The sequence below is a fragment of the Heptranchias perlo genome, chromosome 2 (assembly GCF_035084215.1).
Source record: "Heptranchias perlo isolate sHepPer1 chromosome 2, sHepPer1.hap1, whole genome shotgun sequence".
Lineage (NCBI taxonomy): Eukaryota > Metazoa > Chordata > Chondrichthyes > Hexanchiformes > Hexanchidae > Heptranchias > Heptranchias perlo.
The window spans coordinates 154,272,652-154,293,376 of NC_090326.1; the positions used below are offsets into that span (position 1 = coordinate 154,272,652).

Consider the following 20,725-nt stretch of genomic DNA (forward strand, 5'->3'; position numbering starts at 1 on the left):
TCAGGCGATAACTAAAATTTAAGAACTTACTTTGGGTCTCTGGTATCTGGAAGATCTCTGCTGTAGCCCAAACGATTACTGATGAGCACATTGAAAGCATGTTTCTGGTATCCCGTATTCCGAATCTGCTGATCTACTTCATTGAAAATCATACCTGAAAAAGATATATTTTTGATATTATTAAAGGTAAGCATGTTGGAACATTTACATTAACACATTCGCATGTTTTACAGGGAACAAGTTTCAAAGTCAGAAAATCCACCAAACAATGCATTTATTTTTTGTTCTTATATGTTCTTATCTAAATTTCCCTTCATTTATCTTTCCAAGTCGAGCACTCCTGCTGACGAGCTCCCGAGTTCCCAGCGATGCTGCTCTGAATCAACTGCTGGGTTGGTAATTGGTTTGGGAGATGGGACACAGAAAGTAGGGATAAAGGGAACGTTCTCTGAATGGTGGGACGTGACAAGTTGTATTACCCAGAAATCTGTACCGGGGCCTCAGCTTTTCATCATAAATGTTAATGATGAAGGAATAGAGATTTGTAAATCCAACTTTGCAGATGACACTAAGTTAGGAGGGACAGTAAGTAGTGCAGATGGGAGAAAGAGGTTACAAAGTGACAGAGACAGACTAAGGGAGTGAGCAAAACTGTGGCAGATGGAGTTCAATGTCGGGAAGTGTGAGGTCATCCACTTCGGATCCCAGAAAGACAAACTGAATATTTTCTTAATAGTGAAAGACTAGGAGCTATGGAAAAGCAAAGGGATTTGGGTGCCCATGTATACAAATCACTAAAAGCTAATGCATAGGTACAAATACATCCACAGGAAGGGTATATTGGCCTGGGAGAGGGATACAGCGCGTATTCACCAGAGCCTAGTGGCCATTCCCTGCATTGCCGCCAATGCTTGAACGTCGCCCCTTTGTTTTGACAACTAGAACTGGAAGCAGCATTATGGGTTTGGCTGCATGGTTCAACATTCTATTGGCTGTCGATTGATGCGCTGCATTGGTTGGACGCGTTGAACGTTGAGTTAGCTAAGAAAGAAAGAAACAAACAACGTGCATTTATATAGCGCCTTTCGCAATCTCAGGACATCCCTTTACAGCCAACAAAGTACCTTTAAAGTGTAGTCACTGTTGTAATGTAGGAAACGTGGCAGCCAATTTGCGAACAGCAAGGTCCCACAAATAGCAATGTGAGAATGACCAGATAATCTGTTTGTGACACTGATTGAGGGATAAATATTGTTCCAGGACACTGGGGAGTACGCCCTTGCTCTTCTTCAAAATAGTGCCATGGGATAATTTCATACACCTGAGATGGAAGATGGAGCCTCAGTTTAACATCTCATCTGAAAGATGGCACCTCCTTCGGTATTGCACTGGGAGTGTCAGCCTAAATTAGATCTCTAAGTATAATGGACGGGCAGCCGAGACCCATTACCTGCAATTCCTGTGCCACATGGAAACTTCAGGGTGCTTCATGTGTCCTGAAGGGCCACATGTGCAAGAAATGCCTCCAGTTGCTCGAGCTCCAGCTGAGGGTTTCTGAGCTTGAGGGGCAGCTGAAGTCGTTGCAGAGCATAAGGGAGGCTGACGGTTTCCTGGATCGTACGTTCCAGGAGGTGGTCACCCCGCAGCCACAGAGAGTTCAGGATAACAAGTGGGTGACCATCTGAAAGGGTAGGAAGAGGCAGGGATCTCCTGGGTGTGTGGCACTCTCAAACTGGTATACAGCTTTGAATACTAGTGAGGGTAACGACACCTCAAAGGAGTGCAGACCTGAGCGTGGCACCATGGGGCAAAGGACTGCACAGGGGGGCAGAATGAAGTGTAGAAATACAGTAGTCACAGGGGATTCGATAGTCAGGGGGACAGACAGGCGTTTCTGTGACTACCGACATGGTGTGTTGCCTCCCTGGTGCCAGGGTAAAGGACATCATGCAGAGGGTACAGAACATTCTGCCGGGGGAAGGGGGGCAGCCAGAAGTCGTGGTCCATGTGGGTACCAATGACATAGGAAAGAAAAGGGATGAGGTCCTGTGGTCAGAGTTTCAGGAGCTAGGGAGGAAGTTAAAAAGCAGGACCTCAAAGGTAGTAATCTCTGGATTACTCCCAGTACCATGCTCCAGTGAATATAGAAATAGGAAGATAAGGCAGGTTAATGCATGGCTAGAGACATGGTGCAAGAGGGAAGGCTTCAGATTCTTCAGGCACTGGGACCAGTTCTGGAGCAGGAAGGACTTGTTCAAGGCGGACGGGTTGCACCTCAACAGAGCTGGGACCAATGTCCACGCGGGGAGGTTCACTAGTGTTGTGGGGGAGAGTTTAAACTAATGTGACAGGAGGAAGGGCACCAGGATGTAGCTTTAGAGAGGAGAAGCAAGGTGCACAAAGGATTGAGAGAGACAGCACTAGAGTAAGAAATAGTACAGTATTAGGTGGGATCAGACTAAGAGAGAATACAAGATGGTCTAATATAGGTTTAGAGTACAAGTGTGTAAACGCACCACGTGTGGTAAATAAGGTTGGTGAGCTGCAGGTGCAAATAGCCACGTGGGAATATGATGTGGAGGTGATAATGGAAACCTGGCTCAAAAAAGGGCAGGATTTGGTACTAAATATTCCTGGATACAAGTTGTTCAGGAAAGATAGGGAAAGTAAAAAAGGTAGGGGGGGGGGTGGTGGTGGCAGTATTGATTAAGGAGAATATTGCAGTGCTGGAGAGAGAGGACGTCCTTGAGGGGACAAAATTAGTAGTCACTTGGATAACTGTCGATTAATAAATGAAAGTCAGCATGGATTTGTTAAAGGCAAATTTGCTTTAACTAACTTGATTGAGTTTTTTGATGAGGTAACAGAGAGGGTTGATGAGGGCAATGCGGTTGATGTGTGTATGAACTTTCAAAAGACGTTTGATGAAATACCACATAATAGGCTTGTCAGCAAAATTGAAGCTCATGGAATAAAAGGGGCAGTGGCAGCATGGATACGAAATTGGCTACGTGACAGAAAGTAGTGGTGAACGGTTGTTTTTCAGATTGGAGGGAGGTGTACAGTGGTGTTCTCCAGGTTCAGTACGAGGACCATTGTTTTTTTTGATATAGATTAATGATTCAGACTTGGATATACAGGGCACAATTTCAAAATTTGCAGATGACACAAAACTTGCAAATATAGTAAACAGTGAAGACACTCACTATTGATAGTAATAGACTTCAAGAGGACATAGACAGGCTGGTGGCATGGACGGAAACATGGCAGATGAAATTTAGCAGAAAAGTGTGGATACATTCTGGCAGGAAGAACGAGGAGAGGCAATATAAACTAAATCGTACAATTCTAAAGGGTGTGAAAGAACAGAGACCTAGGGGTATATGTGCACAAATCTTTGAAGGCGGCAGGACAAGTTGAGAAAGCAGTTTAAAAAGCATAAGGGATCCTGGGCTTTATAAATAGAGACAGAGAGTACAAAAGCAAGGAAGTTATGTTGAACCTTTATAAAACACTGGTTCAGCCACAGCTGGAGAACTGTGTCCAATTCTGGGCACCGCACTTTAGGAAGGATGTGAAGGCCGTAGAGAGGGTGCAGAAAAGATTTACTGGAATGGTTCCAGGGATGAGGGACTTCAGTTACATGGATGGACTAGAGAAGCTGGGGTTGTTCTTCTTAGAGCAAAGGTTAAGAGGAGATTTGATAGAAGTGTTCAAAATCATGAAGGCCTTAGATAAAGTAAATAAAGAGAAACTAAACCCATTGGTGGAAGGGTCGAGAACCAGAGGACACAGATTTAAGGTGATTGGCAAAAGTACCAAAGGCGACATGAGGAAAAACTTTTTTATGCAGCGAGTTGTTATGATCTGGAATGCGCTGCCTGAAAGGGTGTTGCAAGCAGATTCAATCATGGCTTTCAAAAAGGAATTGGATAAATACTTGAAGGGAAAAAATTTGCAGGCCAAGGGGGAAAGAGCAGGGGAATGGGACTAACTGGATTGCTCTTACAAAGAACCAGCATGCACTCGATGGGCCGAACAGCCTCCTTCTGTGCTGTAACCATTCTATGATTCTACGTTCTCAAGTCCCTGGAGTGCGACTTGAACCCACAACCTTCTGACTCGGAGGCGAGAGTGCTACCACAGAGCCAAGGGCAGACTCCTAGGTATCTTTTGGCTTCATCCTTAGCTTTTTCAACAACATTTTTCTTCCAACCTGCAACAAATTCCATCTGCCATTGCTCCAGCCCACTCACATATTTATTGAATTTATCCTATTATTTCAGAGTTAGATGCTGGTATTGGGTGGCAGGGGGACTGTGGGATGTTTTTGGATGGATGAATTAAGACCATCAGACATAGGAGCAGCAGTAGACAATATGGCCCTTCGAGCCTGCTCCGCCATTTAATGAGATCATGGCTGATCTGATTTTTACCTCAACTCCACTTTCCTGTCTTTTCCCCATATCCTTTGACTCCCGTGCTGATCAAAAATGTGTCTAACTCAGCCTTGAATGTATTCAATAACTCAGCCTCCACAGCTTTTTGGGGTAAAGAATTCCAAAGATTCACGACCCTCTGGGAGAAGAAATTCCTCCTCATTTCCATCTTAAATGGGCGACCCCTTATTCTGAGGCTATGCCCCCTAGTTTTAGATTCCCCCATGAGGGAGAATCCTCTCAGCATCGACCCTATCGAGTCCCCTCAGAATCTTGAATGTTTCAATAAAATCCCCTCTCATTCTTCTAAACTCCAATGAGTATAGACCCAACCTGTTCAATCTTTCCTCAAAAGACAACTTTTCCATACACGGAATCAACCTAGTGAACCTTCTCTGAACTCCAATGCAAGTATATCCTTACTTAAAGAAGGGCACCAGAACTGTGCGCAGTATTCCAGGTGTGGTCTCACCAGCACCCTGTACAATTATAGCATGACTTCCCTTTTATACTCCACCCCCCTAGAAATAAAGGCCGATATTCCATTTGCCTTCCGGATTACCTGCTGCACCTGTATGTTGACTTTTTGTGTTTCATGTACGAGGACACCCAGACTTTTTTTTTGTTCGTTCATGGGGTGTGGGTGTCGCTGGCAAGGCCAGCATTTAGTGCCCATCCCTAATTGCCCTTGAGAAGGTGATGGTGAGCCGCCTTCTTGAACCGCTGCAGTCTGTGTGGTGAAGGTTCTCCCACAGTGCTGTTAGGTAGGGAGTACCAGGATTTTGACCCAGCGACGATGAAGGAACGGCGATATATTTCCAAGTCGGGATAGTGTGTGACTTGGAGGGGAACGTGCAGGTGGTGTTGTTCCCACACGCCTGCTGCCCTTGTCCTTCTAGGTGGTAGAGGTCGCGGGTTTGGGATGTGTTGACGAAGAAGCTTTGGCGAGTTGCTGCAGTGCATCCTGTGGATGGTACACACTGCAGCCACGGTGCACCGGTGGTGAAGGGAGTGAGCGTTTGGGGTGGTGGATGGGGTGTCAATCAAGTGGGCTGCTTTGTCCTGGATGGTGTCGAGGTTCTTGAGTGTTGTTGGAGCTGCACTCATCCAGGCAAGTGGAGAGTATTCCATCACACTCCTGACTTGTGCCTTGTAGATGGTGGAAAGGCTTTGGGGAGTCAGGAGGTGAGTCACTCGCTGCAGAATAACCAGCCTCTGACCTGCTCTTGTAACCACAGTATTTATGTGGCTGGTCCAGTTAAGTTTCTGGTCAATGGTGACCCCCAGGATGTTGATGGTGGGGGATTCGGCGATGGTAATGCCGTTGAATGTCATGGGGAGGTGGTTAGACTCTCTCTTGTTGGAGATGGTCATTGCCTGGCACGAATGTTACTTGCCACTTATCAGCCCAAGCCTGGATGTTGTCCAGGTCTTGCTGCATGCAGGCACGGACTGCTTCATTATCTGAGGGGTTGCAAATGGAACTGAACACTGTGCAATCATCAGCAAACATCCCCATTTCTGACCTTATGATGGAGGGAAGGTCATTGATGAAGCAGTTGAAGACGGTTGAGCCTAGGACACTGCCCTGAGGAACTCCTGCAGCAATGTCCTGGGGCTGAGATGATTGGCGTCCAACAACCACGACCATCTTCCTTTGTGCTAGGTACGACTCCATCCACTGGAGAGTTTTCCCCGATTCCCATGAGATCACTCTGAACCGCAGCATTTTGTAGTATTTCTCCATTCAAATAATATTTTGCTTTTTTATTTTTCCTCCCAAAGTGGATGACTTCACATTTTCCCACATTATATTCCATCTGCCAAATTTTTGCTCATTCTCTTAACCTGTCAATATCCCTTTGCAGACACTGTGTCCTCATCGCAACTTTCTTTTCCACCTATCTTTGTATCATCAGCAAATTTGGCCACAAGACACTCTGTTCCTTCATTCAAGTCATTGATATATATAGTAAATAGTTGAGGCCCCAGCACTGATCCCTTGGCACCCCACTAGTTACAGATTACCATTTTGAAAATGATCCTTTTATCCCGATTCTTTATTTTCTGTTAGTTAGCCAATCCTCTATCAATCCTCTATCCATGCCAGTATATTACCCCAATACCTTGAGGTTTTACCTTGTGCAGTAACCTTTTATGTGGCACCTTATCGAATGCCTTTTGGAAATCCAAATATACTGCATCCATTGGTTCCCCTTTATCCACCCTGCCCGTTACTTCCTCAAAGAACTCTAATATATTTGTCAGACATGATTTCCCCTTCATAATACCATGTTGACTCTCCTTGATTGTATTGAGTCTCCAAATGTCCTGCTACTACTTCCTTAATAATGGATTCTCGCATTTTCCCAATGACAGATGTTAGGCTAACTGGTCTATAGTTACCTGGCTGGAGTCATACCTAGCACAAAGGAAGATGGTAGTGGTTGTTGGAGGCCAATCATCTCAGCCCCAGGGCATTGCTGCAGGAGTTCCTCAGGGCAGTGTCCTAGGCCCAACCATCTTCAGCTGCTTCATCAATGACCTTCCCTCCATCATAAGGTCAGAAATGGGGATGTTCGCTGATGACTGCACAGTGTTCAGTTCCATTCGCAACCCCTCAGATAATGAAGCAGTCCGAGCCCGCATGCAGCAAGACCTGGACAACATCCAGGCTTGGGCTCATAAGTGGCAAGTAACATTCGCGCCAGATAAGTGCCAGGCAATGACCATCTCCAACAAGAGAGAGTCTAACCACCTCCCCTTGACATTCAACGGCATTACCATCGCCGAATCCCCCACCATCAACATCCTGGGGGTCACCATTGACCAGAAACTTAACTGGACCAGCCATATAAATACTGTGGCTACGAGAGCAGGTCAGAGGCTGGGTATTCTGCGGCGAGTGACTCACCTCCTGACTCCCCAAAGCCTTTCCACCATCTACAAGGCACAAGTCAGGAGTGTGATGGAATACTCTCCACTTGCCTGGATGAGTGCAGCTCCAACAACACTCAAGAAGCTCGACACCATCCAAGATAAAGCAGCCCGCTTGATTGGCACCCCATCCACCACCCTAAACATTCACTCCCTTCACCACCGGCGCACTGTGGCTGCAGTGTGCACCATCCACAGGATGCACTGCAGCAACTCGCCAAGGCTTCTTTGACAGCACCTCCCAAACCCGCGACCTCTACCACCTAGAAGGACAAGAGCAGCAGGCGCATGGGAACAACACCACCTGCACGTTCCCCTCCAAGTCACACACCATCCCGACTTGGAAATATATCGCCGTTCCTTCATTGTCGCTGGGTCAAAATCCTGGAACTCCCTTCCTAACAGCACTGTGGGAGAACCGTCACCACACGGACTGCAGCGGTTCAAGAAGGCGGCTCACCACCACCTTCTCGAGGGCAATTAGGGATGGGCAATAAATGCTGGCCTCGCCAGCGACGCCCACATCCCGTGAACGAATAAAAAAAAACCTGCTTTCTGTCTCACTCCCTTCTGGAATAGGGATGTTATGTTTGCAGTTTTCCAAGCTAAGAATGGGCTGGACGTTCTTTTTCATCTGTATTTGGGATACGCAAGATACAATATGTATAATGTAGAGCTAGACTTCCCGCCTAGTCACAGTCAATAAGGAGAAAATCCAACCCATGATAAATCACAGAGGACTTCTATAGGAAAGTAAGCTCCCCTACCACACCAAAATGTTACATCTTATCAACATTTTTGTCTCGTGCATATTTTCCCCTTAATCTTTACATTGTTAATTATAGTTGCAATTACAAACCTGCCTGAGTATTCTTGATGTAAAGCAATTTAAGAACATAAGATCATAAGAAATAGGGGAAGCAGAATGCCACATGGCCCCTCAAGCCTGCTCTGCCATTCAATCAGATCATGGCTGACTTTCGACCTCAATTCCACTCTACTGCCTGATCCCCATATCCCTTGATTCCCCTAGAGTCCAGAAATCTATCGATCTCAGCCTTGAATATACTCAACAATTCAGCATCCACAGCCCTCTGGGGTACAGAATTCCAAAGATTCACAACCCTCTGAGTGAAAAAATTCCTCCTCATCTCAGTCTTAAATGGCCGACCCTTTATCCTGCGACTATGCCCCCTAGTTCTAGACTCTCCAGCCATGGGAAACAACCTCTCAGCATCTACCCTGACAAGCCCCCTCAGAATCTTATATGTTTCAATGAGATCACCTCCCATTCTTCTAAACTCCAGAGAGTTTGGGCCCATTCTACTCAACCTCGCCTCACAGGACAACCCTCTCATCCCAGGAATTACTCTAGTGAACCTTCGCTGCACCGCCTCTAAGGTAAGTATATCCTTCCGTAGATAAGGAGATCAAAACTGTACACAGTACTCCAGGTGAGATCTCACCAAAGCCCTGTACAATTGTAGTAAGACTTCCTTACTTTTGTACTCCAACCCCCTTGCAATAAAGGCCAACATTTCATGACATATTGCTCTAGGAAACCGTCTCAAATGCATTCCATGAACTCGTCCTCCAAATTACCTTTGCCAATTGGATTTGCCCAGTCTATATGAAGATTAAAGTCCCCCACGATTACTGCATTACCTTTATTACAAGCTCCTATTATTTCATGATTAATACTCTGTCCAATGGTATTGCTACTATTAGGGGGCCTATAAACTACTCCCATCAGTTTTTTCAAAAATACATTTGCAGATGAATGACTAGACCATTTTAAAAGGATTACTTATTACAATGCAGTTGCAAACACTAAAAATAACTAATCCCTGGAAAACTACACAGTTGAAGTTTGATCCTGCAGTAACTGTAATACTCAAATGTTTACAGTAATACCAACAAGTTTCACCTTTTTCAGCAAATCTCCAAATGCAAAACCCTGCCTAAAATTTTAGTTCCCAGAAGAGGATTTTTTTCCCATAGCCTCATGATTTTTAGCCATTCAAAATGCTTATGAAGAATTGTACTTCGGTTCAATCACATTGAACGTGCAGTTGTTCATTTTATTCCACATGGCTGGAAACAAACTGTTTTAAAGTTAGTGAGTCCGTTTGTATGAAATTCTTTCCTGTTAATTATTCTTATGGAAGAGCTAACGCATTTATTTTAACATTTCCGATAAAAAGTACAAAAAGCAATTTCATAGGGACTCTTTGAGCATTCACCCACTAATATTTGAATAGGCTAATTTCAAGGCAATTGAATCTAAAATAGCCTATCGCCAGAGGGTGGTGATCTTCACTCAGAGGGTGGTCAATCTTTGGAATTCCCTAACTCAGAGGGCTGTGGAGGCTCAGTCATTGAGTATATTCAAAACAGAGATCGATAGATTTCTAGATTTTAAAGGCATCAAGGGATATGGGGATGGTGCAGGAAAATGGCGTTGAGGTAGAAGATCAGCCATGATCTTGTTGAATGGAGGAGCAGGCTCGAGGGGCCTGATGGTCTGCTCCTGCTCCTATTTCTTACGTTCTTATGTTTACGTTCCTCTCCGAAAAATGGGCGCAAAGCATACCATTTCTATCCTATTCTTTTTAAAAATTTTCTTAGGTATTTTTGTCCCGTCTCATTTCACTAACAGGTGCATGAAGAGATTGTGGTGACTCCGCTTCCCTTGGTGCCTTCCCATACCCGAGATTCATAACCCAGTAGGGAAGAGGGCTGTGAGTAAAACTCTTGCCCTTGCATTCTGTGGCACAGCACTGCCAAATCTGTAGATATTTTAACAGTAGTTTCAGGGGGACTGGACAGTGAAGAGGGCTAGCTGTCTGCCTTTCACCTCTGGGATCGGGACTTAAATCGAGTCCAGACCGATAGAATTAGAGTTCCATTTTCTATTGATTTCAGGGGTCTACGTAGATTGAGTTTAAGCAACAGTTCCCGCAGCCCAAAACTGCCCATAATTTGGCACAAAATTGGCCATTCACTAAGAGAGACCAAAAACACTGATATAAGATGTGGGAAAAATATTACATTGGTGCATGGTAGCACTCTTCTGAGGTTGGTGTTAAGGATGTTGCTGGAGCACGGTAAAAGCACCCGTAAACTATTTTGAAGATAACATTGAACACAGGGCTCAAAAACTCCATTTAAATATCATAACTAAGACAGCACTGACAGTGCCCAAGAGTGCTTATGAAAGTAACTTTGATCTAACCTGCTGATCTAAGTGTTGACTTAAGAACAACAGAGATATGTATTTGCCATGTGCTGTATTTGCCAAATTATGTTGCACCTTTCAGTTTTTAAGGGTTGCAACAGCATTGGTTTGATGTACTTTGAAACATTTAATAAAAATGCCAATTTTAGAAAAGGTAACAAGTTACAAACTGAACGCAACATTATTAACCTGCTGCCTTAAATTGCAATGCCTAGCAGGAGGGAACAAGTGACTCACCTAGTTCTGGAGACAGTTCCATTTTCGTCTTGGAGTTTTTCGGCATGAGCTTCATAAACTGACTGCCAACGTTGCCTTGGTGCTGGGGCTCCGGCAGCCGTTGGGGGCTTTTTGTAAATCGGGGCTGGAATCTCCACTGTGCCCGCAAGCTCCCCTGGAAGGGCACATTGCTGAAAGTGTAGCCTTCGTTGTTCAAGCTGAAGTAGATGAAAAGGAGAAGTGTCCAGGTCACGGATGTGAAGAGACACCCGTAGCAGAAGTACCGTAGCGTGACACTGCCCATGGTAGCCCTAGCATTGTTAGAGGCCCATTTTCATTCCTCTGAAACAACACACAAATTCCAGCCGATTAGCCTGATGGAGAAGTGAACTGTGGGTGGTTCTGTACACACCAGAAAAACACTTCAGCAAAATTCCTTGGGAACAAAACATACGGCATTACAAAAACTATTTTTTTATCCAATGTAAATGATGTAGCGTCGTCAACATCATTAAAAAAAATAGTTCCTGCTTAAAAAAACATTATTAGCAACAACTTGCATTTATATAGCACCTTTAACGGTCTAAATTAACACTTTAGGTAGCTATAAGTGGCGAGGGGGGGGGGGGGAACATGGTTGACGCAGTTTGAATACATTTATGCTGAAAAGAAAAAATTGTGAAAAGCTGGTTGACAATCTTATTTTGCAGCAACAACCTAACCTTTATTTCTGAGAGTAGAGAGCTCAGTTGTGGCAAAACAGCCCATTCTAGTACTGAGATGGTTACCGAACAAAGTTCATTGGGAAGAGGATTAGCGTATAACGGATCAATTATTAACAGCCTTTTCCTATGAACATGTTGTTTATTCAACTTCAGGCACATGACACATAGGCCTAGGTTTTCCTCCACTACCACCACCCGCAAGTCAGATGGTACAGCGGATTGAAACAGCAGGAAAATCAGGCGGTGAGGCATTCCTGCGCCAAACTCCATTTTTGATCCCATCCCCCCTGACAGAAAGGCCACCAGCTACCCGTTCACTGTCCCACCTATCCCATGTAAATGACGCCAGGGAGGCAGGCGCTGGCAACCCGCCCCGCTGATCACCCCGACGCCGGGGGACCTCTAGGAGAAGGGTGTTGTGTTGCACTCCCTCTTGTGGCAAGGGTCCCGCCAGGACCCCGCCCTGCATTGGTAATGAGCCCCAACCAAGGAAGATGCGTCTGAGTCACATCGGGCAGAAGTTGCACCCCAACCCTCCTCTTGCAGAAGGAAGGAAACCTGTTTTCAATGTAAAAACAATATTGTTTTTACATTGAAGTGTTCACCATTCAAAAGAGACAATGGTCATAGCACAACTGTAATGTTGGAATAAGAGCATATTGCTCTTCTGCTTGCTATTTTATGTGAAACAAAAGCACTGCTTTATACTCACATTTAAAAAAAGCAAACAGATGAAATTCTACCCTATTGTGCCTCATTTGTATCCTACATGCCTCTGGTCTTGACTCCAGCAACCTCCCTGAGTTAGGAGGTGCACTGCTTGACTCTGAGTTCAGTCTCCTACCCACATCCGTTCTGTTGCCAAGAGCAATTTCTTCTACTTCCGCAACATTGCTCATCTCTGCTCCTACCCGGCCTCCTCCATGACCAAAACCACGCATTCAAAGATCGACTTCTCACATGCTCTCCCAGCTGACCTCCCGGTCTCAGAGCTCTGCAAGCGACAACCCATCCAAAATGTTGCGCCTGGCTTCCTCGGCTATCACCTGCCCGACCGTCCTCTCCAAGCTTCAGTGCCTCCAGAATGTTGACTTCAAAATTCTCAACCTCGCTTTCACACCAATTTCGCCCCACCCTACCTTAGTGATCTTCTCCTGTCTTATCCCTGTATAATCTAGGCTGACACTCCAGTGCAGTACTGAGTGAGCGCTGCACTGTCGGAGGTGCTGTCTTTCAGATGAGATGTTAAACTGAGGCCCCATCTGCCCTCTCAGGTGGGCGTAAAAGATCCCATGGCACTATTCCAAAGAAGAGCAGTGGCCTGGCCAACATTTATCTCTCAACCAACATCACTAAAACAGATTGTCTGGTCATTATCCCATTGCAGTTTATGGGATCTTGCTGTGTGCAAATTGGCTGCCGCGTTTCCTACATTGCAACAATGACTTCACTTCAGAAGTACTTAATTGGCTGCAAAGCGCTTTGGGACGTCCTGAGGTCATGAAAGGCGCTATATAAATTCAAGTCTTTCTTTTTCTTTCTTTGTATTATACCCTCTGCTTCTCCTTGCTTTTTACCCAGAGTGGTTAGAATGTGGAACTTGCTACCTCATGGAGTAGTTGAGGCGAACGGCATAGATGCATTTAAGGGGAAGCTAGATAGATACGTGAGGGAGAAAGGAATAGAAGGACATGCTGATAGGGTTAGATGAAGTAGAGTGGGAGGAGGCTTGTGTGGAGCATAAACACCAGTGTTGAACAGTTGGGCGAATGGTTTGCTTCTGTGCTGTAAATTCTATGTAACCTTGGACTTCTTGTCTCTCGCTCCTTCTATTCTACTGCCAATTCAGTGGAATTCCCTGGTCAATTCCCTCTACCTTGCTACCTTTCATATGCCTTCTCAAAATCCTTCTCTTCGACCATGCCTTTGGTGACCCACCCTAACTTTCTCCATTTTTCCCTTACCTTTTCTGCTTACATAAGAACATAAGAAATAGGAGCAGGAGTAGGCCATAAGGCTCCTCGAGCCTGCTCCGCCATTCAATCAGATCATGGCTGATCTTCGACCTCAACTCCACTTTCCCACCCTATCCCTATATCCCTTGATTCCCTTAGTGTCCAAAAATCTATCGATCTCAACCTATCGAACCCAACCTAACTCTCTCCATTTTTCCCTTACCTTTCCTGCTTGGCATCCACTGCCTTCCCTCCTTAATGTAAATGCTTTGGGACACTTTCCTGCATACAAGCAGCACTAAAGGAACGCAAGTTTGTTGTTGTGACTCTCATCTACTGCAGAATCCATGTTTGGAAATCAGTATCATAATTACATTCCTGTAGCAGGATTTGTAGTGAGTCAGCTGTGTTTGTTTAGTCTTGTAAATTTTTAAAAAGTAAGTAAATTCATGCTTTTGACAGAACAAGAAACTTCAGAAGTATTCACAGGTCCTTTTGGTTAAACAGAAATCACAAAGGGTAAAATTAGCACATAGCTTGCCAGCACTGCTCTTGGTCACTGTGTCCAATGGAGAGCTAACAATGCTCACAAGATAATTACGGATGAGGCTGGCCATTTGGCCAATCTTAGACCCTTCAGTTCCCCCAATGCAGCATCAAATTGGTTCTTAAATGATACCAGGGTTTTCGTCTCCACTGCTCTATCCGGGAGTCCAGTCATTGTATTGATTGCTAACTGTGTGAAGAACCTCCTATCAGTCCTAAATGTGTCTTTTATTAGTTTGAATCTGTATCGCCTTGTCCTACTCTCACTATTTAATGTAATTTGCCAAATTTTCATACTGTTTACTTTCTTATACACCTCTATTAGGTCACCTCTCAGATGGTTTCAGCATCTTTAACATTAAAACTGTAAATATGTACTCCTGTCCTGTGCTCCAGACAAATTAAACAACAAATTCATCAGTCAATGCAATCAAGATAAAGACAGTTTTTGATTATGAATATTAAAAATGTCATGCTTTCCATTGTGGCTTAATACTGTTGTCTTTAGTGATTTATACATGAATGGCTTCTCCAAAATGATAGTTACTAGTTTCAGGTCCACAATTGTTAGTCACTCAAATCCTCTGGCAAAGGGTAGAGAGTAGAGAAGTTTCTTGATTGGGATTGTTAGGCGCAACACCTCTCAAAACTGGAGATTTCCAGACTATAAGCAAAAATTTCATTCAGCAGCCTTTTCAAAGATTAAGAAATTCTTTGAGAAATTCCCTCAAAAGATACATCCAAAAATGATATAGCCAGCAGTTAAAAAAACACAGGCCATTTCTAAAAGTTTTCACACCATGCCATGGGGAACACCATAGGAGGTGAATTTCCTCAGAGCTTTTCCCACTCCAACACCATAACTTCGGCAGAGACCCTGTTATCCGCATCAGCAGGGATTCCGCACAGCTTACAGCAGCAAAGTGGGAAACGCCCCGAGGAAATTCACCCATGATTCTCAGTGGAAGAGCCAAACAAAATACTCTATGTGGAATGCTCATAGAATCAGTCAGCACAGAAGGAGGCCTCTCGGCCCATCGTGCCTGTGCTGGCTCTTTGAAAGAGCTGTCCAATTAGTCCCACTCCCCTGCTCTTTCCTGCAAATTGTTCCTTTTCAAGTATATATTCAATTCCTTTTTGAAAGTTATTATTGAATCTGCTTCCACCACTCTTTCAGGCAGTGCATTCCAGATCATAACAACTCACTGCGTAAAAAAATTCTCCTAATTTTCCCCTGGTTCTTTTGCCGATTATCTTAAATCTGTGCGCTCTGGTCATAAATCATAATGAACAACAATGAAGGTTAAGCTTTCCAAAGAAAGGATGATAGAAGACTAGAGTTTAACAGGAGAAGAATGGATGCAATTAGCTGTTTAATTTGCATCTGTATTTGTTCCCATGTCAAAATAAGTTTCCACCTGACCTGCCCCTTGAAGGCCTTTAGCGGGAAGCATCTTCCTCCTGCTAGTGGAAAGTTTCACCCTATCTACTCTATCAAAACCCTTCATAATTTTGCACACCTCTATTAAATCTCCCCTTAACCTTCCCTACTCTAAGGAAGAAAATCCCAGTTTCTCCAGTCTCTCCACATAACTGAAGTCCCTCATATCACCAGAAAGTTGAATGATTATGTAGTTCCTGATTTAGCAAGCAAGCATTTGTTACATTCTCCAATAAAATATTAGTAGCTGACTGTGAAAATGTACTTAATCATTACTTTTGTGCTGGTTAAGTGATGATGCATTTGTTTATTTTTACTTTAATAAATTATATTTTTCTGCAGGCAAGTTGAGTATTTTATCTCCTCGAGTTCAGCATTTGGAGCTGGGGTGATCTTGAATAAAATGACAGTGTAAAGTTAATATTCTACTACAGTAGCTCTTGTCACTGCATGCCATGACTTCTAAACATACTAAATACTACTTATGGCTCCATGGTTAATTGAGAAATCTTATTATGCACTCAGTATAGCACACCTTGTACAACTCTTCAATTAATTGAAGAACAAGAGGTAAAGATGCTTCCCACTAAAGGTCTTCAAGGGGCAGGTGAGGTGGAAACTTATTTTGACATGGGAACAAATACAGATGCAAATTAAACAGCTACACTTAAGTGCATCCATTCTTCTCCTGCTAAACTCTAACCTCCTATGTTCATCCTTTCTTTGGAAAACTTAACCTTCATTGTTGTTCATTATGATTTATGAGAGATGTGCAAGGCTGAAACCTTTCTCTCCGTTATTAGTTTACAGAATGCTGACAGGTATGATATTTAAAATTGCAATAACAGATGGGACAACATAGAGAGTGACTGTGGATCTGCTTTCATGAGCTGCTCCGTGCAATGATTTGCTTCATCCCGATATGGAGTTTTTTTTAATATATGTATGTAAAACATGTCCTTAGCTATTTAGATGAAGACGGGTGGGAGGAGGCTTGTGAGGAGCCTAAACACCGGCATGGACCAATTGGGCCGTTTAGCCTGTTTCTGTGCTGTGCATTCTATGTAATTCTATGTATTACTCTTCTCAGTAAAGCTGCCCAATGATTCTGCAAGCCAAAGATAAATGTAAATTCTTGTTAACATTTAGTTTCATATTTATTATACTGACGGTTCCTGTTCCTCATCATTATCAGTTAATGTGGAGTCATTAAAAATAATGCATGATGATTGAGGTTAATTTAGGTAATGTGGATGCCAACTGTGCTCTGCCTGGAAACAAATTGCCCAACAACTGTTTGGGATTAGTAACAGTTTCTTTAATCAAATCTATGCTCACTCAGGTTAGTATGTGAAGGACATGAGGGATGTGTAGAAATTGCACAGAATGTTACTGGAATACGGTGGATAGATAACAACATCTTGCATTTATATTGCGCCTTTAACATAGAAAAATGCCCAAAGGCAGTTCACAGAAGAGGCACTGGAGAAGTGCAAAAAAGATTTACTAGGATGATACCAGAACTGAGAGGTTATGACCATCAGGAAAGATTGAATAGGCTGGAGCTCTTTTCTCTAGAAAAGAGAAGGCTGAGGGGTGACCTGATAAATTATGAAGGGGTTTGATAGGATTGACATAAAGAAGATGTTTCCACTTGTGGGGAAGTCCAAAACTAGGGGTCATAAATTTAAGATAGTCACTAATAAATCCAATAAGGAATTCAGAAGAAACTTCTTTACCCAGAGAGTGGTTAGAATGTGGAACACGAACATAAGAACATAAGAAATAGGAGCAGGAGTAGGCCAATCGGTCCCTCGAGCCTGCTCCGCCATTCAATAAGATCATGGCTGATCTGGTCCTAACCTCAAATCTAAAATCATGTCCAATTTCCTGCCCGCTCCCCGTAACCCCTAATTCCCTTTACTTCTAGGAAACTGTCTATTTCTGTTTTAAATTTATTTAATGATGTAGCTTCCACAGCTTCCTGGGGCAGCAAATTCCACAGACCTACCACCCTCTGAGTGAAGAAGTTTCTCCTCATCTCAGTTTTGAAAGAGCAGCCCCTTATCCTAAGATTAAGCCCCCTCGTTCTAGTTTCACCCATCCTTGGGAACATCCTTACCGCATCCACCCGATCAAGCCCCTTCACAATCTTATATGTTTCAATAAGATCGCCTCTCATTCTTCTGAACTCCAATGAGTAGAGTCCCAATCTACTCAACCTCACCTCATATGTCCGCCCCATGCTACCACATGGAGTAGTTGAGACAAATAGCTCAGATGCATTGAAGGAGCAGCTAGATAAGTAAATGAGGGAGAAAGGAATAGAAGGATATGCTGATAGGGTTAGATGAAGTAGGGTGGGAGGAGATTCATGTGGACCATAAATACTGGCACAGACCAGTTGGGTCGAATGGCCTGTTTCTGTGCTGTAATTCTATGTAATCTGACAAAAATGGATGCCAAGCCGAAAAAGGAGATATTAGGAGAGGTGACTAAAAGCTTGGTCAAAGAACTCCATGAGCTCCACGCAGTTGTTGTTGGAGGTAAGGATGGAGAGGACAAGGGAGAGGGATTAAGGAGACAGTTGGCAGTGGAGAAAAGAAACTGGAGGTTATCTTTGCATTCCAGGAGGATCCTGGAGTAGTGAGTTGTTTTGGCAGAAGTGATCAAAGTCCAGCCAGATCTGGCAATGAATGGTTAAACAAACTGTGCTTCAGAGATACTCAAGTCTGCAGACTTGAGGGAGCGAAGATGGGGGCTATACCAGAGGTACCAGACCAGCAGAGAGTAAGAGAATTAAAGGAGGTGAAGGTGTGATAAGAACATAAGAAATAGGAGCAGTAGTAGGTCATACGGCCCCTCAAGGCTGCTCCGCCATTCAATAAGATCATGGCTGATCTTCTACCTCAACTCCACTTTCCCACCCTATCCCCATATCCCTTGATTCCCTTAGAGTCCAAACATCCATCGATCTCAGTCTTCAATATTCTCAACGACTGAGTATCCACAGCCCTCTGGGCTAGAGAATTCCAAAGATTCACAACGCTCATCTCAGTCCTAAATGGCCCACCCCTTATCCTAAGACAATGGCCCACCCCTTATCCTAAGACAATGTCCCCTAGTTCTAGAAGCTAGGGGAAATAGCGTCTCCACATCTACCCTGTCAAGCCCGCTAAGAATTTTATATGTTTCATTAAGATCACCTCTCGTTCTTCTAAACTCCAGAGAATATAGGCCCCTGCTACTCAATCTCTCCTCATAGGACAACCCTCTCATCCCAGGAATCAATCTAGTGAACCTTTGTTGCACCGTCTCTAAGGCAACTATATCCTTCCTTAGGTAAGGAGACCAAAACTCCAGGTGTGGTCTCACCAAAGCCCTGTACAATTCATAGAATTATAGAAAGGTTACAGCACGGAAGGAGGCCATTCGGCTCATCGAGCCCGCACTGGCTCTATGCAAGAGCAATCCAGCTAGTCCCACTCCTCCGCCCTATCCCCGTAGCCCTGCAAATTTTTTACTTTCAAGTACTTATCCAGTTCCCTTTTGATGGCCATGATTGAATCTGCCGCCACCACTCCCTCGGGCAGTGCATTCCAGATCCTAACCACTCGCTGTGTAAAAAGGTTTTTCCTCATGTCACCTTTGGTTCTTTTGCCAATCACCTTGAATCTATGCCCTCTGGTTCTTGACCCTTCCGCTAATGTGAACAGTTTCTCTCTATCTACCTGTCTAGGCACTTCATGGTTTTGAATACCTCTATCAAATCTCCTTGCAACCTTCTCTGTTCCAAGGAGAACAACCCCAGCTTCTCCAGTCTATCCACGTAACAAATTGTAGCAAGATTTCCTTACTCTTGTACTCCAGTCCCCTTGCAATAAAGGCTATCAAACCATTTGCCTTCCTAATTGCTTGCTGTACCTGCATGTTAACTTTCTGTGTTTCGTGGACAAGGACACCCAAATCTCTCTGAACACCAACATTTAATAGTTTCTCAGCATTTAAAAAATATTCTGCTTTTCTATTCTTCCTACCAAAGTGAATAACCTCACATTTGCCCACATTATACTCCATCTGCCACCTTCTTGCCCACTCACTTAACCTGTCCATATCCCATTGCAGATTCTTTGTGTCCTCCTCACAACTTACTTTCCCACCTAGCTTTGTATCATCAGCAAACTTGGATACATTACACTCGGTCCCTCCATCTAAGTCATTAATATAGATTGTAAATAGCTGAGGCCCAAGCACTGGTACTTGCAGCACCCCACTAGTTACCTGAAAATGACCTGTTTATTCCTACTCTCTGTTTTCTGTCTGTTAACCAATCCGCTATCCTTGCTAATATATTCCCCCAACCCCATGAGCCCTTATCTTGTGTAACAGCCTTTTGTGTGGCAACCTTATCGAATGCCTTTTGAAAATCCAAATATACTACATCCACTTGTTCCCCTGTATCTACCCTGTTAGTTATATTCTCAAAAAATAAATTTGTCAAACACTATTTCCCTTTCATAAAACCATGTTGACTCTGCCTAATCATATTATGATTTTCTAAGTGCCCTGTTACCATGTCCTTAATAATGGATTCCAGCATTTTCCCGACGACTGGTGTCAGGCTAACTGGCCTGTAGTTCCCTGTTTTCTCTCTCCTTCCTTCCTTGAATAGCGGTGTTACATTTGCTACCTTCCAATCCACTGGGACTATTCTAGAATCTAAAGAATTTTGGAAGATCACAACCAATGCATCCACTATCTCTGCAGCCACCCCTTTTAAAACCCTAGGAAGTAGCCCATCAGGTCCAGGGGATTTGTCAGCTTTTAGTCCTCTTAATTTCTCCAGTATCTTTTCTTTACTAATATTAATTACTTTAAGTTCCTCACTCTCATTAGACCCTTGGTTCCCTATTATTTCCTGTATGCTTTTTGTGTCTTCTACTGTGAAGAGATACAAAATATTTGTTTAATGTCTCTGCCATTTCCTGATTCCCCATTATAATTTCTCTGCCTTAGCCCCTAAGGGACCCACGTTTACTTTTGCTACTCTGTTTCTTTTTACATACTTGTAGAAGCTCTTACAATCTGTTTTTATACTTCTTGCTAGTTTACTCTCATATTCTATTTTCTCCCTCTTTATCAATTTTTTGGTCATCCTTTGCTGGTTTCTAAATCTCTCCCAATCCTCAGGCTTACTACTCCACTTGGCAACATTATAAGCCTCTTCT

At 43.7% G+C, this 20,725-nt stretch overlaps 1 protein-coding gene across 3 annotated transcripts in view; it reads right to left on the reverse strand.

Annotated features, from left to right (window-relative positions):
* Window positions 1–20,725, reverse strand: part of galnt11 (UDP-N-acetyl-alpha-D-galactosamine:polypeptide N-acetylgalactosaminyltransferase 11 (GalNAc-T11)) — a 157,155-nt gene that overhangs the window by 58,526 nt on the left and 77,904 nt on the right. For 2 of the 3 annotated variants that reach the window (XM_068008456.1, XM_068008473.1), the window contains 2 exons: window positions 10,852–11,172; window positions 31–154 (listed from right to left, as the gene is read on the reverse strand). In XM_068008456.1, coding sequence (XP_067864557.1) covers window positions 31–154; window positions 10,852–11,134 — 407 coding nt within the window. In that variant the 5' untranslated portion in view covers window positions 11,135–11,172. Of the gene's footprint in view, window positions 1–30; window positions 155–10,851; window positions 11,173–11,552; window positions 11,638–20,725 lie in introns of those variants that run through there. The other variant, XM_068008464.1, reaches the window with a different exon arrangement.